We start from the raw sequence: 21,534 nt of genomic DNA, 5'->3' as shown, positions 1-21,534 counted from the left end.
AGAAGATCTTCACCAACCCCTCATCAGATAAAGGTCTGATCTCCAAAATATACAAAGAACTCAAGAAACTAGACACTAAAACTATAATTAACCCAATTAAAAAATGGGCTACTGAACTGAACAGAGAATTCACAACAGATGAACTTCGAATGGCCAAAAGACACTTAAGGTCGTGCTCAACCTCCTTAGCGATCACGGAAATGCAAATCAAAACAACTTTGAGATACCATCTTACACCTGTCAGAATAGCTAAAGTCAAAAACACCAATGATAGCCTATGCTGGAGAGGATGTGGGGTGAGGGGAACACTCATCCATTGTTGGTGGGAATGCAAACTTGTGCAGCCACTGTGGAAATCAGTGTGGCGGTTTCTCAGGAAACTGGGAGTCAACCTCCCTCAGGACCCAGCAATTCCACTCTCGGAAATATACCCAAGAGATGCCCTATCATACTACAAAAGTATTTGTTCAACTATGTTCATAACTGCACTATTTGTAATAGCCAGAACCTGGAAACAACCTAGGTGCCCCTCAATAAAAGAATGGTTAAAAAAGGTGTGGAACATATACACATTAGAGTTTTACTCAGCGGTAAAAAACAATGACATCTTGAATTTTGCATGCAAATGGATGGAAATAGAAAATGCTTTACTGAATGAGGTAACCCAGACCCAAAAAGAGGAATATGGTATGTACTCACTCATAAGTGGATTCTAGCCATAGTTAAAGGTCTTTGAGCCTATAATTTGTGATCCTAGAGAAGCTAAATAAGAAAGTGAACCTGAAGAAAATCATATAGTTATTCTCCTGGATATTAGAAGTAGACAAGATTGCCAGGCAAACTTGGGTGCACGGGGGTGGGGGGTGGAAGTAAGGGGAGATGGTTAGGGAAAGGGGGAGGATCGGGGATGGCTTGGGGAAATGGGAGGGGGGAGGGAGGAAGGATGGTTATGGGAGCAGGGAAGTATATATCTCAACTAAGGGAACCATTTTAGGGTTTGCAAGAGACTTGATTCTGGAGGGGTTCCCAGGCCCAAGGAGAAGTCCCCAGATTGTTCCCTGGGCAGCAGAGGAGAGGGTACCTGAACTGGCCTTGGCCCATAACCATACTGATGAATATTTTGCATGTCACCATAGAACCTTCATCTGGCGATGGATGGAGATAGAGACAGAGACCCACATTGGAACACTGGACTTAACTCCCTAGGTCCAAATGAGAAGCAGAGGGAGGGAGAACGTGAGCAAGGAAGGCAGAATCAGAAGGAACCTTCATCCGACGATGGATGGAGATAGAGACGGAGACCCACATTGGAACACTGGACTGAGCCCTCAAGGTCCAAATGAGGAGCAGAAGCGGGGGAAAACATGAAAAAGGAAGTCAGGACTGCGAAGGGTGCATTCACCCACTGATACAAGGGGACTGATCGAATGAGAGCTCACCAAGGCCAGCTGGACTGGGACTGAACGAGCACGTGATCAAACCGGATTCTCTGAATGTGGCTGACATGGGGGCTGACTGAGAAGCCATTGACAATGGCACTGGGTCTTGTTTCGTCTGCATGTACTGGCTTTTTGGGATCCTGGTCTGTTTGGATGCTCACCTTCCTGGACCTGGAGGGAGGGGGGAGGAACTTGAACTTCCCACAGGGCAGGAAACCCTGACTGCTCTTGGGACTGGAGAGGGAGGAGGAGAGGGAGTGGGGGGAGAGGAAGGGTATTGGGAGGAGGGGAGGAAGTGGTAATTCTTATAAATAAATAAGTAAATTTTTAAAAAAAGAAAAAAAGATTCTCAGCTACGCAGCATGTACAAAGCCAGCCTGTCTCAAAGGCCATAAAAAATTTTTGTACACAGGTGTGTTCCTTTACTCCTAGCACCCAGGAGACAGAGGCAAATGCATCTCTGTGAATTTGAGGACAGCTTGGTCTATACAATAATTTCCAGGACAGCCATGTCTGCATAGACCCTAGTTCAAGAAAATAAACCAAAAAGTCATAAAAACAAAAACCCATTGTTAATGGATGTGTGCCATGTGTGTGTGTGTGTGTCTGTGTGTATGCCATGTGCATGTGTGTACCCTCAGAGGCCCAGAGCAGGAGCTAGAGTTATAAATGGTCATGACCGTCCACATGGATGCTGGGAGCCCAACTCCTCTGGAAGGCCAGCGAGCACTCAACCACAGAGCCATCTCTCCAGTCCCAAACTCTGGCTACTGGGGAAAGACTCCATGTTTTACTTTTCATGTTACCCTGTCCTTCTACAAGACCAGATGACCTGGAATGTGCTTTATAGATATTTGGTTAGTATGTGAATGAATCTAAAAGTCATGTGGACACTCAGAGGAGGGACATGAAGAACCACCAGTTGGACAGTGGCAGTTCCCTCGCATACTCTCTTGTCCTTTGTCCCCCACGGCATGCTGTGTCATAGTTACCAAGAGTAGGTGGTAGTCCAGCCTACTGGACTCTGGTTACAGGAAAGATTGGAACAGGTAGTAATTCTGCTGGGGAAAAAACACAGTTATGTATCCATTACCATACCTATGAGTGCTAAATCACCAGGGGAAAAACATCAGAAGTCTGTCACATGTCTGTCTAGTTCCAATGTCTAGCACCATGGCGGCACAACAGACACCATGCATGACTGCATAATTACTCACTGACCTATCTAATTAATGAGTGATTGACAGTGTGGAATATTATAGGGAGGGTGGAAGTCACAGATAGTCCAGGCTGGATCCCAGCCCACTGGGATTTAGAAAATAAAACAATACCTTCCTTTATCACACAGGACTTAGTTAACTGGCGGTGTTCTCAACCTAAGCCGTACTAGCTCAGCTAACAGCAAACAACTGATGTGGGAGACCCTCATTGCCTCACATAACTAGGGAGTCTGAGTGGTTGCAGTTTCTCTTCAGGTGCTTAACCCTCAACCCCACCCCCAGACAGGGTTCCTCTGTGTAATAGCCCTGGCTGACTGGTACTCACTCTATAGACCAAGTTGGCCTCGAACTCACAGAGATCTGCCTCCTGAGTGCTGGAATTTAAAGACATGCACAAACAGAAGTAGAAAAATCAAGGCGAAAGGCAGGACATAAAGCTAATCATTGAAATGTTCATTTACCCAGAACCAAGCATTGATCGTGATTTTTAAATTGGTTCCCATATGGGGCCATCACTTATGTTTCACTGCCCATAATGTTCCAATAAAATCCACCCTGTCCTGTAACACCCGATTCTGTGTTACCCTCTTGGTACAGTTCGCGTGCCACTGTCAGGCAAGGGCCTGGAGATTGAAAGAAAACACAAGAGACCTGGGTCATTTGAAAGGAGATCAGCCGAATGCCGTTTATTTAACCTTGGAGAAATCCTTATAGACCTAGCTGCTGCACAAGGATTTCCACCCAGGCAGGTGGGAAGTTACCACACCAAAGATGGAGTCAACAATGCCCTACAGCTGATCACCAGGTGGGGCAGAGAGAGCACAGGAACAAACAGAATGTTTCAGCTGGCTGACCAGAAACTGTCCTCAAGATGAACCCCAGGAACAAGGGTAGACTGTCCCACAGGGCTACTTCTTCTGAGTCCATGTGGAAGAGGCCAGACATACCCAGTTGTGTCCCACTTCAGAGTTTGGGCTGGGACAAGGGAAGTCCCCTTCTTCCTAGAGGACAACCTGTAAACCCTGAACTGACAGGAAAAGGGTTACAGCCACTCCAAGGTTGTTCTGCCCCGCCCCCCTGGAGTAGAGCTGTGTTTGGTTATAAAAGGTCCGAATCCTTGGCGGGTTAGGGTCAGGTGGAAAGGGGAAGTAGAGTGGTCAGCAGCCTTGTTCTGCCTTCTTCCTCTGGAGAAAGCTCCATGGCAGAGGGATTCTGAGCTGGGGCTGTGGTCATGCAAACCATCCTTTCCCTCAGTTTCCTCTCACTCCCCTTCCTGTTCCTTTCTCCTGCAGTTTCCCATTCTGGAATTCACCATCTGCAAGAGCCTCGGCGCAGGGCTGGCTGCCCTGAAAGGTGAGGCGTTAGAACAGCTCACACCTCTTTCGCCAGGAGCTTCTGCGTAGCCACTTAGCCCAGTGTCTCTCACCCGAACACAATGGAAGAGTCACTGACTCCTTCTGCCTTTCGGTCCTTTCTCGAGCCTTCTGATGCGGGACTTTTCTAGGCATTTAGAACTTGGCTTGGTCACTTGTCCTAACATCTGGCTTACTTGGTTTCAGTCTTTCTTCTTGATTTCCTCTGTGTTCTGTTGTCCACACTGTGCACCCAGACAGTTTCCTGATAAGGATTGTGCTCTCCTTGCTTACAGAGTGAATAGCCAAGAGACTTCTGTACTGGCATTTTATTTGTATTTCAATGAATAGAGCTTGCCTGAAGATCAGAAAAGTAAAACAGCCACACTGGCCAGTCTTACAGACCAGGAAGCAATGACACACACCTTTAATCCTAGTAGGCACACTAGATTGCCATAGAAACCAGGTGATAGTGGTGCATGCCCTTAATCCCAGCACTAGAGAGGAATATAAAACAGGAGGAGACAGCTCTCAGGCTCAGTCTCATTCTGAGGTTTCCTGGAGGCAGGATCACCATTTTCCAACTGAGGTTGAGGTAAGAGCCAGTGACTGGCTGCTTCACTTTTCTGGTCTTCAGGTTGAGCCCAATGTCTGCCTCTGAGTTTTTATGAATCATGCTTCGGACCCCTCATGACAATCATTACACATCGCACTGTAGTATTTAGAGCAGTTACTTCCAGCTGTCGCAGGGACATTAGTATTAACAATTTCAGCAAACATTATTGGGACACACCATTTCAACCTTTTATTTTTCTTCTATATTTGTCGTATTTCCACACTAGATTCAGAGATGTGAAAGAAGCAGAACATTACAACACATAACTCCCAGAATAGGGGAGATGACTCACAGTTAAGAGTACTGGCTACCCTTCCAAAAGGCCTGGGTTTGATTCCTGGCACCCACATAGTAACTCCAGTCCCAGGGGACCCAGCACCCTTTCTTCTTGGTGCACTACATGTATGTGGTGTATATGCCGGGAAACACAAACATACACACACACACACACACACACACACACACACACACACACACGGCTCCCAGAATCCTTTGCTAGCCTTCACTGGATTCTTACTAGGTTCCCAGAACACGACTCAGTCTTTTATAAACTTAGTCTCCTCATAGCCCTAAGAAAAAAAGATCTGCCTTCGTTTTTCAGGTAAGGAATCTGCATTTCCGAGAGATGAAGCATTGTGTCATTATGACTGACTCCCTTGTAAAGTCATAACCAGGGGAATCTGACCCATTTACAAAGCAGAAGCTATGACAAAGGACAACGGACGTGGAGAGACTGTGGCTGAGAAGTTGGGAAGTGCTTACTTACTACATAAACTTGAAGATCTACGTTCACATGCCCACAGTTATGTACACACACACACGCACACACACACACACGAGCTCCCAGTCTGAAGAAGCAGGTCCTTGGAGCTCAGTAGCCAGTGAAAGAGCCAGTTACATTTTTAAGTTTTAATTACTATGCCTTAGAGATTCATAAAACAAAACAACAACCAAAAAAAAAAAGAAAAGAAAAGAAAACATGCCTCTAATCTGGGAGCCCCTTGCCCATGGACAAACAGTTCCTGGAATGAAGAAGGCTGTTGTTAGGAGATGACAAACCACATGTTTTCCCTGCCCTAAACAAGTTTGTTTGCTCTGTCTGCTTGATCACAGGTGGCCACAAGGTTCATAGGCAGGAAATATGTCAGGATGCACGCTTGCCCCTGATTGGACCTGATGGGAAATACGGTGAATTGTGGATTTTGCCTTTTTAAGCCCCTGTAAACTGTGGGCCATTTCCTGGGAACCCAGGTATGGACCTGGCCAGAGCCCACCCACCTGCCCAGTATTTAATTACAGCTTGCTTTAAATTTGGCTTTAAGCTGTGGTAGTGGTCTTATTTTCTACCAGTGGGATTAACACCAGTCAGCCTAGCCTAGCCTGTAAATTCCAGGTTTTGTAAGACACCCTGTCTAGGGGAAGAGAACAGAAAATAGTAACTGTTTTGTAAATAAGAGTTTGGCAGTTCCTCAAAAATGAATCGAATGTAAACTTACTGTTAAGACCCATAAAAGTCATTGTTGACTGCATACACAAAGTAATTGGAACCAGAGGTTTTCATTTTTTAATTCATTTTACATTCCAACCAAGGTTCTTCCTCCCCCTCCCCCCACTCCCCTCTATTTCCCCATCCACTCTTCCCATGTAAGGTAAGGCTCCTATGGAGAGTTGACACCCTTGTGCCAAATAAGTTGACAGTTTGGCACATTATTCGGGGCAGGACCAAGCCACTTCCCTCTGCATGAAGTCTGAGTATGGCATCCCCTCATAGGGAATAGGCTCTAACCAGTTAGCTCCTGCACCAGGGATCGATCCTGGTCCTACTGCAAGGGCCCCCTCAGATAGCCCAAGCTTTTCAACTGACTGCCGCATATAGAGAGACTAATTCAGACCCATGGAGGCTCCTCAACCATCCATCCAGAGCTCGTGAGTTCCCACAAGCTTGGTTCAGCTGTCTCTGTAGATTTCTCCTTCATGATCTCCCTTGCCAGTGTGTTCCCTCCTCCTTCTCTTTGACTGCATTCTCAGAGCTTGGCCTGGTGCTTGGTTAGGATACACCAGTGATCATTGCACAAGTTGTCCAAATGTCTGCTTGGGAATTAATGAATAAACAAAATTTGTTATATCCAAATGCTAGAGTATTATTTATCTATTGACAAGAGAGTGGTGGGCTAATACATGCTACAACAGTAAATCAGTAAATATTGAAAGTGTCAGGGAAGAGACATAAGCAAACACACCGAAGGGTGGTTGTTATAATGGCGGGACTTAGATGGAGCTCCTGGAACAGTCGGAATCATAGGGACAGGAAGCAGAATGGAGATTACTAAGAGAATAGGAGAGAAGACAGCAATCTGAGGTGATGAAAAGTTCTAGAAGCAAATCCCCTGACAGCTGGAGAATATGGTAACGTGTTAGTGTCATTGAGCTGGACATCAATGGTAAAACAGGACAGGCAAGATGGCTCAGTGGGTAAGGATGTTTACTGTCAACACCTGAATTCAGTCCCCAGGGCCTTCCTACAAGGTATAAGCAACCACCACATAAAAAAAAGTAATATCATTTTTTAAAGGTGAAAATTGAGCTAGAGAGATGGCTCAGTGTTTAAGAGCACTGGCTGCTCTTGCAGTGGATCAAGGTTCAGGTCACGGCTCCCACACAGTGACTCACGACCATCTATAAATCCAGTTCCAGGAGATCCAGCACCTATTTCTGGCCTTATACACAGTGTTCAGACACACAAGCAGGCAAACCATTCATACATATAAAATACATATAAAACTTTAAAAAATTATGGTTGAAGTGGCAAAATCTGCATTATATCTATTCTACATACCCCAACACACACACACACACGCACCCATGCATGCACACATGCACACACTCACGCACACATACACGCACACACACATGCATGCAGGCATCTAGTTTCCTCCTTTAACGGTGAGTCACTTACAGGTCGTGACTGCACACTGCGTCACTCTCGTGAGTTCTAGACATGTTTTCCCAGCTGAACCCTCAAGTTCAATATCCAATATTGATCTCAATGGCTTAGCCATAGCGGATTCTCTCTTTCCCTGGCAATGGCCATCCTTTGTCTTAACAGTGGCACCCTTCACTAAGCTCAGACCTCCTCCGATCCTTTCATCTTCAGTCCTGCACTGACCAGCTCCCAGGTTGTTGCTCTGTTTTCTTTGCTCTGAATTCTGGTTTATTTATTTACTTATTCTTTCTTTCTTTTTAAACAACAGTTGCTTATTCCGTGGTTTGAACACATGGCAGAATAGCCATGCTCCCAGAAGTTTGGCAGTGGCATTCAGTGCAAATCCCACCGCAGTTCTAATGGGTCTCCCTAGGTCCCACTTCAGAGAGCCCTGCTCAGTGTTCTAAGCACTTGGCGACGTTACCAGCAGTGGTTTGATGTTTTCATTGTGGGAGTCAAATAAGCAGGTTCTTCTCACTATGTGCCCATCCTAGAAAGTGGGAGCTACAGAGTTTACAAATATAACTTGCCAACGCAACGTTGAAGACATTAAAAAGAACTTAATAACTACTGCCTGGAGACCGGAAGGCCACTCAGTCGGAAAAGTGAGATGTGAACACACAGACACACATCACAGTAAATGTCTACTCTGGAAGAGGTGCAAGTGGAATTCTCTGCACTCCAGGGGTCCCTAAACTGTGGCAAGCCTGCTTTCTTTCTGGTATTAGCTTTAGTACCGCAGAGCACTGTGGGCAGTCACTCTGTGCATAGGCACAGGAGACACCTGAGCCATGACATGGAATTCGGACTAGTGGACAGTTCTGCGGGACTGACTCTGTCCATTGGCACTCAGTTCCTCTGTCTCCCAATATATTCTGTTAAAGCCTTGCTCCTTGGCAATCTTGCTAAGCAGCTCCATGTAATCTGTGTTCAGGAGACCGAGAAGCACATTTGTTAGAGAAATGTGCTTCTCTGGAGAAATATCACTAAATTTGGCATGAAATTTTTCAGCAGCAAATCACAATCCCAGGAAACCTAGACAACAATGAAGACACTAAGAGACGTACGTGGATCTAATCTGTATGAGAAGTAGAAAACGACAAGATCTCCTGAGTAAATTGGGGGCGTGGGGACCTTGGGAGAGGGTTAAAGTGGAGGGGAGAGGCAGGGAGGGGAGCAGAAAAAAATGTAGAGCTCAATAAAAATCAATAAAAAAAAACACCCTCTGAGCTTAATCTTTCACCCCTCAGTCAGTCACCCTCCCCACCCCATCCCTGTAAGCACTGACCTGCCTGCTGCCTCCTTTATTGAACGGCATCTGCTGGAATCACAACCCTTTGTTGGCTTCCTTCACTTAGTAGCACTCATTTAAGGCTCTCTCATGTCTTTTCATCGTTGTTAGATCTTTTGTTTTTGATGTTGAATAATATTCCTTTGTGTGGCTTACCACAGTCTATACAGCCATTCCGCCACTGAAAAAAGACATCTTGAGTGTTCCCAAGTATGGATAAAAGTGCTGTAAGTGTGTATTTGCAGTTTTATAAGGGCATAGCTTTTCATTTCCTCTTTGATTAGGAAAGAGTACACTTGCTGGATCATTTGGTCCGAGGTGGTTTAGTTTTGGACGTGCCAAACTGTATTCCTAAGTGGCTGGATGCTTTGTATTCCCAGCATGTCTTGCCTTAGTGTTGCCCATGTTCTGGACTTCAATCATTTGAATGGGTTTTAATTGGCTTGTTGTTATTTTAACTCACATTTCCCTGGTAGCTGCAATGGGGAGCACCTTTTCATATTTACTTAGCATCTGTGTGTCTCTTTTGGTGAATTATCTGTTTGGGTCCTTGGTACATTTTTAAAAATCAGTTGTATTCTCTCTGTTAGGCTTTAAGAGTTCTTTATATAATATAGATAGTACCCTTTGGTTAGATTTCCTTTTGTGCAGTATTTTCTCCCACCCTGTAGTTGTCTTATTCTTTGAGATAAGAAAAGATCCATGATTTTACTCAAAAACAAGGATCAATGACCATCTCATAGCATTATGGTTACCTGATACAGGTCACACCTCTAAATACTCATGTATTATACAGACAGAAGTTATACACGGCTCTCCCTGGAGATTTGGTGGGGATGCTCGGATGAGGGAAATTAGAAATAGCATTAAGAATTAAAGGAGCACTTACAGGGTCATCTCACGGAGTGACTGAGATGCCTGGCTGTTAGAGGAAAGGCTAAAGGCTAGCTCCACGGCAGCCACTGACACAGAACCTGCCTCCCTCCCTCACAAAGAATTTTGGAATACCAGCAAAGCCCACTTCCCCTTCCATCCTCCCTGATTTCCCTCTTTCCTTCCTTCCTCCTTCCTTCCATTCTCCCTTCCATCCCTTCCTTCCTTCTGTCCTCTCTCCCTTTCTTCCTTCTGGTTTTCTTCTTTCTTTCTTAGTTTAATCATTGTCTCTCTATGTAGACAATGGTCTCACTATATAACCACTGTGTGGCCTCAAACCTGCAATCCTCCTGTTGAAGCAGCCTCCTAAATTCTAGACAGGCATGTTTCAAGGTCCTTGGTGTGGTATTCTTTCTTGACATTGATTTTTATCACAGTACGTGTTCAGTAAAGTTGTAATTTACATGCTGCTCCACACATTACAAACTTTTAGAAGAATCCTTGTAAGATGCAGAATATAATGATGAACCCAGAACTACTTTGTCGATGAGAAGACTTGGGAAAGTAGTCATTTGATTACAACAAATAAAACACGGTTTGAGGGGATTCAGTACATGGCAGCAGGGCTGGGAGGTCCTCTAAAAGATAAATGCCATGTGTTCCTCTTGCCAATATAAGGACGTAATACTTCACCATTGTTGCTAGTGGAAAATAACACATTCATTCTAAAAAGAAAGAAAGAATGCAAATGAGTCACCTATTTAAACATTCAGGGTTAAGAAGTCATATAAATTTCTCCGGCCCCTGTCAGAAAACATCAAAGCCACTGGTAGATCGGAGAACAATTGCCTTTTGATGGCAGTTCCGCAGCTCACCCTGTTCTGGACTGTGTGTCTGCTGCCAGGCCACCTGGCCCTGCCACTGTCCCGAGAGGCTGGAGATGTGAGCTCACTGCAGTGGGAACAGGCCCAGGTATCTGTCCTCTCTCCTGGGGTTCTCTGGCCTCGCCGCAAGCATGCAAGTGTGTTTCTGATTGATCTGTCCTTTGGTGTTAGTGTGTCCGTGGATAGTCCTGTGTACTGTGTAACGCTCCTGGTTGGTGTTAGTGTGACCGTGGATATTTCTGTGTACTGTGTAACACTCCTGGTTGGTGTTAGTGTGACCGTGGATAGTCCTGTGTACTGTGTAACGTTCCTGGTTGGTGTTAGTGTGACCGTGGATATTCCTGTGTACTGTGTAACGCTCCTGGTTGGTGTTAGTGTGACCGTGGATATTCCTGTGTACTGTGTAACGCTCCTGGTTGGTGTTAGTGTGACCGTGGATATTCCTGTGTACTGTGTAACGCTCCTGGTTGGTGTTAGTGTGACCGTGGATAGTCCTGGGTAACGTTCCTGGCTAGAAAACAGAGTACGCTTTCTGTGAGGAGCCAAGCAATCTGGCTTCCAGGGTCTTCTTGAACTCTGATTGAGGGCCAGCTCCTTCATCTGCATTCTAGGTGGACTCAAGAATGTCATTTCATTTCTGACCTTAAATTTTCCAATTCCGAAACTGGAGAAGTATAACAATGCTGTCAGCAAGTGGAGCTAGATAAGCTTCTTAACACAGTACTTGAAATATGATTTATGCTCAAGAAATGGAAGTGTTGTATTATTATTTATTGCGACTTGAAATTATTTTCATAAACTGTACTGGCCTCACAGTGAGGAGACCGACAGTCAGAAAGCACCAGTAGAAGGCATGACTTTCTTGCATGTGCAATGGACGTTATAACACCATCTGTGTTCTGCCCACAGGATTAGTCTACCAGACAAATAACATGACCATAGGAACTCACATGTGTGTAGTGACTCTGGATCCAGCATGTTGTTTGATCACCAGCACTATACTGAGAACTCAAAGTCACCTGATTCATATTCTTCTGCCAATTGTGACAGGCATCGGGATAAGCTTTGATAGCTCAGAAACTGTGTTTCTTCAAATATATTGCTGATCAGTACAGTAATTAGTAAGAATAAAATGTCATTTGGTAAAATCAGATAATGATTGGTAAGCTTTAAGTGTAAGAAAATAGAACTATAGTTCACATTCAGTTTGACTTTTTAAAGACCTAATTGATATACTAGACTCAACCACGTAAAATCACCAATATCTAACTGGCTTTTCCCTTGGGGTTATGCCCAAATCTGTGGGTCCCCACAAAAGTCAACAAAGGAGACCGAGACCCATATGTAAAAGCAAAGAGCCTTTTTATTTTAATCAAGTTTGCAAACTCGGTATCTCCGCAAGTCCAACTTATTGGAATATCCAGAGAGTCTCGAGCTCAATTAGAATGGGGTTTTTATAGTAGTAAAGGTGGGGGTGAGGGGTCTCTGAGGTTCCGGACCCCTGATTGGCTGACATTTGTCTAGGGGTGTCCTGGTGAAGTGTTGGCAGGTGTTTCTATTTACAATGCTTGGAATGCCAGGATTTTTTTTGAATGGTCTGCTCTTAGGTGGGGGTCGGATAATCTCAGCCTGTGGTTCCTCCCGCAGCCAGGCATAGTCTCAGGGTAAACTATTGAGACTCCAGACTTCATTTAAATTTATCGCTGGCCAGACTCCCAGGTGATAAAGGTTGGAGGAAGTAAAGAACATTTTTCTGCCCAGACTTAGTTTATTATGGCTGGCCCTCACATTACCAAATAGCATTTTAGGGGTTTTGATCCAGTTTTTTCCAGGCCCGTTGCTTAGCACACAGATTGTCAATAGAAGGGAGATCATTATGTATTTGAGCCAGCCTGAGCTACACAGTGAGTTCGATGATAGCCTGTACTACAGAACAATATTCTATCTCAAATCAATAATCAAAGTAGAAAAAAGAATGCAGACATGTCCTCCAGAGAGTGTTGTCATGAAGTCCACAGCTCCGGAAGGGACTCGTATCTGTTATGTCTTAAAGAATTTGTTCATGCTCATTGTAAGTGCACAATAAGAAGTTGTTGTATTGAATGAGACACTATCACTGGCAGCAGGTAGGAGGGCACAATGTTGACCAGTTTACTTCAGTAAAATGCACAGTTGTGGGAGGTTTCTAAACGGATGTCTACTGCCAGTTGCTCTAATACTAACAGCAAGTCAGCCGCTGCCCCCTCCCTGAGCCTCCTGCCTCCCGCTGCCCCCTCCCTGAGCCTCCTGCCTCCCGCTGCCCCCTCCCTGAGCCTCCTGCCTCCCGCTGCACCCTCCCTGAGCCTCCTGCCTCTCGCTGCACCCTCCCTGAGCCTGTAGCTTTTCCTAAGGAAGTTTCTCTGGAAGTGGATGGCAAACACCTGGATGGTTACTGCCAGCTGCTTCGCCTCTCTAAGCATGTGTCTTTATATAAATCAGAGGTGAAAGTTTGATCTCTGCTTTACAGGGTGGTTATAAAGCCTTGTTGAAATAAATGTGGAGCAAATGTGCACCGGCCCCTAGGAAGGGTCTTCAGTGCCTTTGTGAGCGGCTGTCAGCTCTCGCCTCTTCATGTTCGGCTGAAGGTCTCCCACTGCATCGCAGGACACCCAGAGACTTTCAGACGTTCAGTTATGCACGGGAAGGTATAGGAGGTGGTCTGGTTTAACCCACCACCTCCCAGTGGGTGTGCTGACCTCGTGGGTGTGCTAACAGCAAAAGAGTCCCAAGGGAGGAAGAGGAAAGGGAAAGGGGGACTGCGGATAAGGAGATTTCAAACAGATCAGCCACGGACTCAGCTTGTGGACCTGAACAAAGACTTGAATGCTGTTAACTGTGCTTTCTTCCCAAACGACTAACTCAGACTAGTTAAACTAACAATCACGTGATTTCTTCTTCCCTACTGAAATGTAAATATAGCCAAATGGCAGGAGCCCTTACCAGGCTAAGGAAACTTAGATCTCCCCATATGGTCTACGATACCTAATAGTCTTACTTTGTGCTCCAGTGCGCTCTCTCTCTCTCTCTCTCTCTCTCTCTCTCTCTCTGTATGCATGTGTGTATGTGTGTGTATGTATATATGTGTATATATTTGTGTGTATTATATGTGTGTATGTATGCAGGCATGTGTGTGAGAGAGAGAATACAAGTGTGTGTGTGTGTGTGTGTGTGTGTGTGTGTGTGTGTGTGTGTGTGTGTATAGGCTAGAGATTGATAGTGGGAGTCTTTAGCGGTCTTCCTACCTCTTCCTCCCTGGCGCTGGAGTTAAAGAAACACTCAGTTTTTCACAAGGCTTAGGGATCAAACTCAGGCCCTCAAGTTTTTGAGGCAAGCTCTTCTCTAACTGAGCCTTTTTCCAGCCTTTGGTGTGTTCCCCGAAACTGATACTTCCTGCTCCCCTAAAAGTTAGTTCAAGCTATAGAAAGTGGGTGGTGTGTATTGAGAATACACTGACCCTAAGGATTCCTCTCTTCATCTTACGCAACAGCAGGCCGCGCTTTCTTGTTGATAGTCCATTTCCCTCACCGGGAAACACTCACTTTATTCCATAACTCTATAACGACTCTGTCTTCAAAGAACTATTCAAATCTGCAATAACAGCAGGTAAAAGAGATGCATATTTTCTATCTACCAGAATTATCTTAGGAAATTCTACCTTCACGACTCTAAAAGAAAGGAAGGCAACGGCAACAGCCTAGTGATCAAACTCAAGGAAATGCAGAAATTCTTTGGCCTGCCCATGACTGGAAAGCTGTCCCCCCGTACCGTGGAAATAATGCAGAAACCCAGATGTGGTGTGCCAGATGTTGCGAAATACTCACTAATGCCAGGCAGTCCAAAATGGCAATCCAGAAAAGTCACCTTCAGGTGAGGCTCGCTTTGGCTCATTCTGATGGAGGCAACAAAACCTTTTTCCTGAGAACTCAAACTCTGTCTTCTTGTGTGCTGCCAGAATCATGTCCTACCCTTCAGACTTACCACGTCTCACGGTGGATCAAATCGTGGCAAAGGCTCTCAGAATGTGGAGTGAGCAGATCCCACTGAATTTCAGGAGGGTGAGGTGGGGGACTGCGGACATCATGATTGGCTTCGCAACGGGAGGTAAGGATGGCTCTGCAGGCTAAATCTGTGTGCTCTTTTACCTTTTGCTATTTATAAACATCAGTGTTCTCTTTTCAAGATTTAAACCCTTCCAAGAGTACTATAGAGGGCTGTCATTGGTGAAACATGTTTAACATATGAGAGGCCTTGGTTTCAGTTCTCAGCATCGCACACGCACACATGCACACACACACACACACACTGTTTTAAGATCTTGACTCAGTGAGCTTTCCACAGACGGTGGTCACCAGTACTGATCAGTGGATCTTATGACAGAACCTGGACCAGAGTCACAGCTCATCCTGTGTGTGTGAAATTGGCTCTTGGTGCCAGGAGGTTAACTAACTGGACTGGCTTCTCTCTCCAGCCTTCATAACCATATGATCTGAAGAGATGAGACGACCGGAGAAAACCCAAGCTGTTAACAGAAATCATGGCATTGTCTTGCAGATCACGGAGACAGCTTCCCATTTGATGGGCCCGGAAACACTCTAGGTCATGCCTTTGCGCCTGGGCCAGGCCTGGGAGGAGATGCCCATTTTGACGGGGATGAACAATGGACTGACGGTGATGGTGATGGTGCAGGTAGAGTGGCCTATGTCTCTTCTGCTGCATATCTAGAAAGCCCAGACCTACACCCAATTTTATCTTTATCATTGCTTTAATTATAACAATTAGAGGCACCTTAAGTGCCAACTCCTGTAGTACATGCTTTAAATGTTTTATCTCATTTAATATCTTCTTTTTTAATTTGTGTGTGATGTATGTGGAAGCCCATAGTAGGAGAGAACTGACTCTCACAAATTGTCCTCTGGCCTCCATACGTGTACACACACACACACACACACACACACACGCACACACACACACACACACACACACACACACACACATTAAATAAAAATAAAGAAATACGATAAGATAATAAAAAAAAACTTAACCAGAAGAGGTCTTGGGTACTAAACTGGTCGTAAACCTAAAGGGTAAACTGAGGACAGCCAGAGCAGTTAAGTGCACACTCCTGGCCCAAAGCTATCAAGAGCTAAAGGGCAAGCTCACGACAACAATGAAGTTAGCTCTCTCAGCATTGGGACCACACAGAACAGCTTCTAACTGACGACAAAATTAAAACCAACAGTAATGATATGCAGTGGCCTAATTAATTCATCCTTGATAACCTGAGGTAGTGAACACAGTGTCCACACCTGAGGCTCCCAAGAATACATTTGTTATGCCTTCTCCAGAAAAGCCTCAACACACAAAGATTTGAAGGGACTGGACCTCTGACCTTTTCCCAGCTCCCCCTTCTCACCTTCTGGCAAAGCATATTACTCTTCCCTTGAATTCTGGTTTCCTTAATAAATTGCCGTAGCCTTTCTTCTGCTCTCCCTTCGGCTCCTAGTCTGGGAGGCTGGTTTAGGGTAGGTGTTCCTAACCTTAGGTCACTCCACTAAAGGACTCCTTCAGGCTCTCACTATTGTTCTGATGTGAACATGAAGTGTCCCTGAGAGCTCCAGTATTTGAACACTTGGTGCCCAGTAGGTGGTGCTGTTCAGGAACATTCTAGGAGCTGGATGGAGCCTTGCTGGGGGAAGCATGCCACTGAAGGCGGGCTTTGATGGAGCGCCCTCACCTCGTGCTTGCTCTCTCTGTCTCTCTCTCCTTCCGGCTCTGACCCTTTCTCCCTCTCTTTTCCTGTGTGTGTGTGTGTGTGTGTGTTTGTGCATGTGTGTCCTTCCTATGTGTAGATGAAATCTGACCTGCAGATTCCTTTTTCTGTCCCCTGCGGTTTCTATCCCTGGCATTGTGGATTCTATCCTTCTGAACCAGAAGCCAAAACAAACTCTTTCTTCCTTAAGTTGCTCTCGGGCACGGTGTTTTACCCCAGCAACAGGAAGTCAGCAGTGCCAGAGTAGAAGCCAGTAGCTAAGGAATGCTGGGGTGGGGTGGCTCCTGCTTCCATTTGATGTGACAATTGCAGGCCTTTATACGGTTACTTTAATATTTACTATGTATACTTCTCTGGCTGTAGGAGTGAACTTCCTGTATGCTGCCACCCACGAATTCGGCCATTCTCTGGGTCTGAGTCACTCTTCTGTTCCTGAGTCTGTGATGTACCCTACCTATGAAAACGGCCACCCAAAAGACTTCGGGCTTACCGAAGATGACATTGAAGGCATTCAGAAGTTATATGGTAAGAACTCATGGCTCTCGAGAAGATTATGTCAGACTTGAAAGAAAGATGTCAAGAAATGGGGCCTGGAGAGTCACAGTGTGGGACTTAAATCTGAAAACCTGTGCAGTAGGCCAGGGCAGTGGGAGACTAGCCTGTGTGAGGCCCTCAACACTTCAGACAAATACCAATAAACACCTTCCTAGGTGAAGCAACAGCCTCTACATTCCTGAAGAGGATGCTATACTTGCTATCCATCAGGCTAAGCTTCTAACCACTCAGCCATCCCACCACAGCCCGCATTTCATACGTTAAGCCTCAGAAGGAAGTCCACAACGGGACAGAAATGTCACCATCCTCCTTTGTTCAGCTCAGATGCAGCAAGAAAGCCCCTCTCCCAAGCATCATCCATAACTGCCCACTCCCAAGGAGTTGCTTTACCTGGTTAACAGTGACCCAAGCTTCCCTGTTTTTATAAACATGTAGGGAAAGTGGTCACCCACAGATATAACAGCTATGGGAACCCCGACCATGAACTCTCTAAATGTTTGTATCCCAGTTTCTCCTTCTTTGTTTTGACCAAATTCTAAAATCAGCTTTATCAAAAGTAAAAGTTGGTCAGTTTTTGCTTGATGAAGCTCTTTGGAAAGAGAGTTTGAGAGACAGATGGGAAGCATAGTAAAAATCCAAGTCCCCAGAAAACTATGAGGAAAAGAACATTCAAGGAGAAGTGACTTGTGCAGAGGCATAGGCTTCAGGTGTGGGGACATGTTTCTGCATCTTCCCCTTCTTAAAGCGACACAGACACGAGAATCTGGAATACATACTCACCAAAGCCTACCTCACACACTAATGAAGATGAAAATATGCTGTGGAAAGATCTGAGTCTTTGAATGATTAAAAAAGAGGCCTGTACTCAGGGAAATTGTTTCTACAGGAAGAGAAATGGATGCAAGCATCTGCCAAACCTGGGTTCATTGTGGGTCAACCTTTCCCAAGACGTACTCCTAATGACAGGAGTTGCAAAGGAGGCTATCACAGCAGCGTGTCCCACCTGCTGTGCTGGAGTCCTAAACAAGTTCTGTCTGTGTTGTTCTTACTGTCCTGGACCTGCTATGTAGCCCAGGCTGGCCTTGCTGGAATTAGAAGGCTGTGCCCCACATACCTCTTCCAGCTGATACAGATGACTTTTTGGGCTTGGTTTGTTTTTGTTTGATGCTGGGAATTGAACCTGGGACAATGATGTGTTTGTACATATGTGGAATTTTTTTATGTGATTTATGACATATCTTAATGTTCGTATTTTCTTCCTTAACAGGAAAAAGGAATGATTCGTAGAAGATGTAGACACTTCAGAGAGACTTTCTGTACAATCATTGGGTAGTCTATTGCATTCCCCCAATCAGAATGAACAAACGCCCTTCCTGGACTACATATGGCTCTTGTTTCATTTTTTTCTAGTACTGGAGTGGGCTCTGCATATCCCTCTGAGGCTCATCTTTACTGGATGATTCTGACTAGTCTCAGGTGACATGAAGTTGATAGACATAAATAAATATGTGCACAAGTAATCCCATTGCTATTCCTAGGAGAAATTACTCATGCTTGAGAGAACTTTTTTGGTGACAAAGGAAGATGAATCAAAGACAAGGTCAGAATGAATCCAGCTATATTATTTGAGGTTCTTCCGGTACATCTTCCCCAAATGGAGCAGGTGGGCATGCCGCCTCTTGCTAATCACTGGGATAGCCCCAAGAAATAACACTTCCCTATCCTTTGGGCTCAAGCTATCTCTGAATCCTCTGTGAAGCCAAACTCTTTCCACAGAATGCCTGAGCTCCCGAGGACGTCCAGCTTCACAGTTGCAACCAGCTCTAAGTTCCTGTTCCAATATCTCTCCTGATGCAGCTGTATCCTGGGTTCCCTCTCCCTGCCCTCTACCAATCCAATGTCAGTATCACCTTCTTTTTCAGCTACGACACATGAAAAGAACAGTGGTGGTAGGGAAGCAGAGTGGAGACAGAAGCTTGTTGATTGCCACCCTAGCTCTAGACTCAGTGAAAGACTCGGTCATAAGACGTAAACCGAAGAGTGACAGTGGGGACCCTGACATCCTCCTCTGGTCTCTGTGAATGCACGCCAGTGCTTACACAACCGCACACATGGGGAGGGAGCGGATAACGGTAATGTGGATAGCTACTGCCCTTGAACCATGCACTTAACCTGATCAGCCATTTCCCCCTGGGTTCTGCCTGCAACCTTCTACTTCTCTCCAGGCCTGGCCTTCAGACCCTTGTAAAGCCAGGCTTCTGCTGAAACACAGTTTCCTGCATCCTGTGTTTCATTTCACGCCCCTCACTTAACAAGTTTCTCTGGGAGGCAGTCTCTGGGGCATCAGGACACAGCCTCCAAAGGCTTGGCCATTCCCTCCTCTTTCCTCATCCTCATGCGTGCAGAGTTCTCTCTGCAAATCAGAAAACAGAAATATGTTGTTTTGTTGATGTGGCTTATGCCCCATCATACACTCTAAAGAGGTATACATCCTTCGTCTTTTCAATTTCACTGAGAGACATCTTTTAATGCTCTAAAACTAGGAAAGACCTGCACAGACATTAGAAACGCATCAGAGCAGTGAAGCCATAATCTACACTACAGTATACACAGAGATCAAAGACACCTACACAGAACAAAAGACATCTGTAACAGCAAACGGGAAGTTGTAAGTTCATGAACTCAAGCTCCTGATTCTGTAGTCAACAAAGCAACCCATAAGGTTCACCATAAGCAAATGCAGTCATGCACCAAGCATCCTTTTTGCTGGCTTAATACTTACATTATGTGTTGAGCAAGAGAATGTCGCATCTCTCTTGCAGCTGGCATGGCTTTCTCTTCCTTATCCAGTCTTCCCTCTATGCCTCCGAATGCCAGGATGCTAAGTTATCCCAGTTAGTAAGGGAATGCAGGACTGGAGTGACCTACAAGACACTGCAGGGATGAAACCTAGCTCGGAGGCTCTGAAGACACCACCTCCTGAGTCCTGCTCAGCCAGGATGGTGTCCGTGTCCTGCCCTCCCCATTGTGTAGGGCTTCTCTTCAAAGTTTTCATACCTGACTCATGCCCTCCAAGCAGTTGGTCTCTTGCTCTTATCTTTGGCTTAAAATCTCCTACACAGTGATTGGACTGGGTCTCCTGGGGCTTGTAGCAAGTTTCATCCCCTGTTTCCGTCTTAACAATGAAGCCCCCTTGACTGAGCATAGAAGATCTTTCTTCAATGAAATGGCATAAAGATCACTTGTAAATAGAATATTCCTTAGTAAATAAAGACCTGGGTTCTGTTTTAATTGTGATCAAATGCTGGAGATGGCAAAGCATAGCCCCCTTCAAGTGCGGTTCCTGAGAAGCAGAAGCTATTTCCGCCAGGCAACCCAGTGGCAGCTAAATGAGCGTGTTACTTGAGAGCCAAGGAGAAAACACCTATGTCCCCCGAGGTCTGCTTCTATGGCGCCTGCACACACATTTGGCAATGTTACAGGTGATTCGAGTTATAGCAATTCTAGTGCACTTGTTCTTCATGATCTTCTTCTCCTTCCACACCAGCGGCTTCTGAAAATATGGATTGCTGTATCATAATAAGAGTCTTCCTGATCTGATAGAGCAGGCAGGCATTAAAACTGGAAAGAAGGTCTTAGGGGAAAACCTGACTAATGAAAGAATTAGGGAAATTTAGGAAAAATGCAGAAATTGTTTTTTACCTGATCATAAAACTTGGCAAAAGAATTATACTGAAACAGAAAAGAACTTGGCTATGATGAATGAAGTTTCTGAGGAATCTAGAGCTTTTAGGGCTGACTGCCTGTGGCCTTATAAATCAAAACTGGAATTGTAGGACCAACAATGGGAGAGGTATGACAATGGAGTGAAACCCACTGACTTATGCTTCTGTAACTGCAAGTAGTTAGCCTCTGAGGTGAAAGCCTCAGAAGTTGTTGGATGATTAACTCAACTAAGAATTAAGAATGTAGTGGCTGGCATGGGGCTTGGGACCTGGAAAATGTCATAATGAATGATGATGTTCTGATTTCAGGAATCTTTGTACTTCTTGTGAACTGCTTTGCCCAGGTAATGATTAACCTGTGACAAGAAAAAAGGATCATTTTCCTTGTGTAAAATTTACAATAAAAGACTGAGGTTTGAAGCTCGGGGTAGAAGAAGAAGCTGCCCTGCAGCTGAGAACCTGTCAGCTTGCATCAGAATCCTGTGTTTCTATACTCACTTCACCTTCCAGACATCCCAGATGCGAGACCCACTTCTCTGCTGAAACTGGTCCCCAGCAATGAAAGGCACATTAAGTGTTAGCTTCCATGTTAACTCTAAACACATAGTTTAGTACTACTAGGCTTATATACATTGTTAGTTAAAAAATATTTTTGAGACAGGATTTCTGTATCTTGGGCTAGCCTAGAACTCTCTACGTAGCCAAGAATGACTTTTAACTTCTGCTCCTCCTGTGCCCACCTTCCCAGTGATATATAGGTGTGTGCCACCAAACCTGTTCATATAGA

At 45.1% G+C, this 21,534-nt stretch overlaps 1 protein-coding gene across 1 annotated transcript; it reads left to right on the top strand.

Moving 5' to 3' along the window:
• Positions 1-10,578: 10,578 nt before the first annotated feature.
• Positions 10,579-21,225, top strand: Mmp7 (matrix metallopeptidase 7). Its single transcript, XM_085689943.2, has 6 exons — positions 10,579-10,746; positions 14,332-14,564; positions 14,650-14,798; positions 15,249-15,383; positions 16,831-16,992; positions 18,290-21,225. Exons 1-6 carry the CDS (start codon positions 10,630-10,632, stop codon positions 18,307-18,309), a joined length of 816 nt encoding a protein of 271 aa, XP_085546069.2. The 5' UTR covers positions 10,579-10,629; the 3' UTR covers positions 18,310-21,225.
• Positions 21,226-21,534: the final 309 nt, after the last annotated feature.

This window comes from Myodes glareolus, chromosome 4 (genome assembly GCF_982192425.1).
Source record: "Myodes glareolus chromosome 4, mMyoGla1.1, whole genome shotgun sequence".
NCBI classification, from domain to species: domain Eukaryota; kingdom Metazoa; phylum Chordata; class Mammalia; order Rodentia; family Cricetidae; genus Myodes; species Myodes glareolus.
Note: the sequence above shows the minus strand (reverse complement) of the source record. Positions and strands in the feature narration are given on the sequence as shown.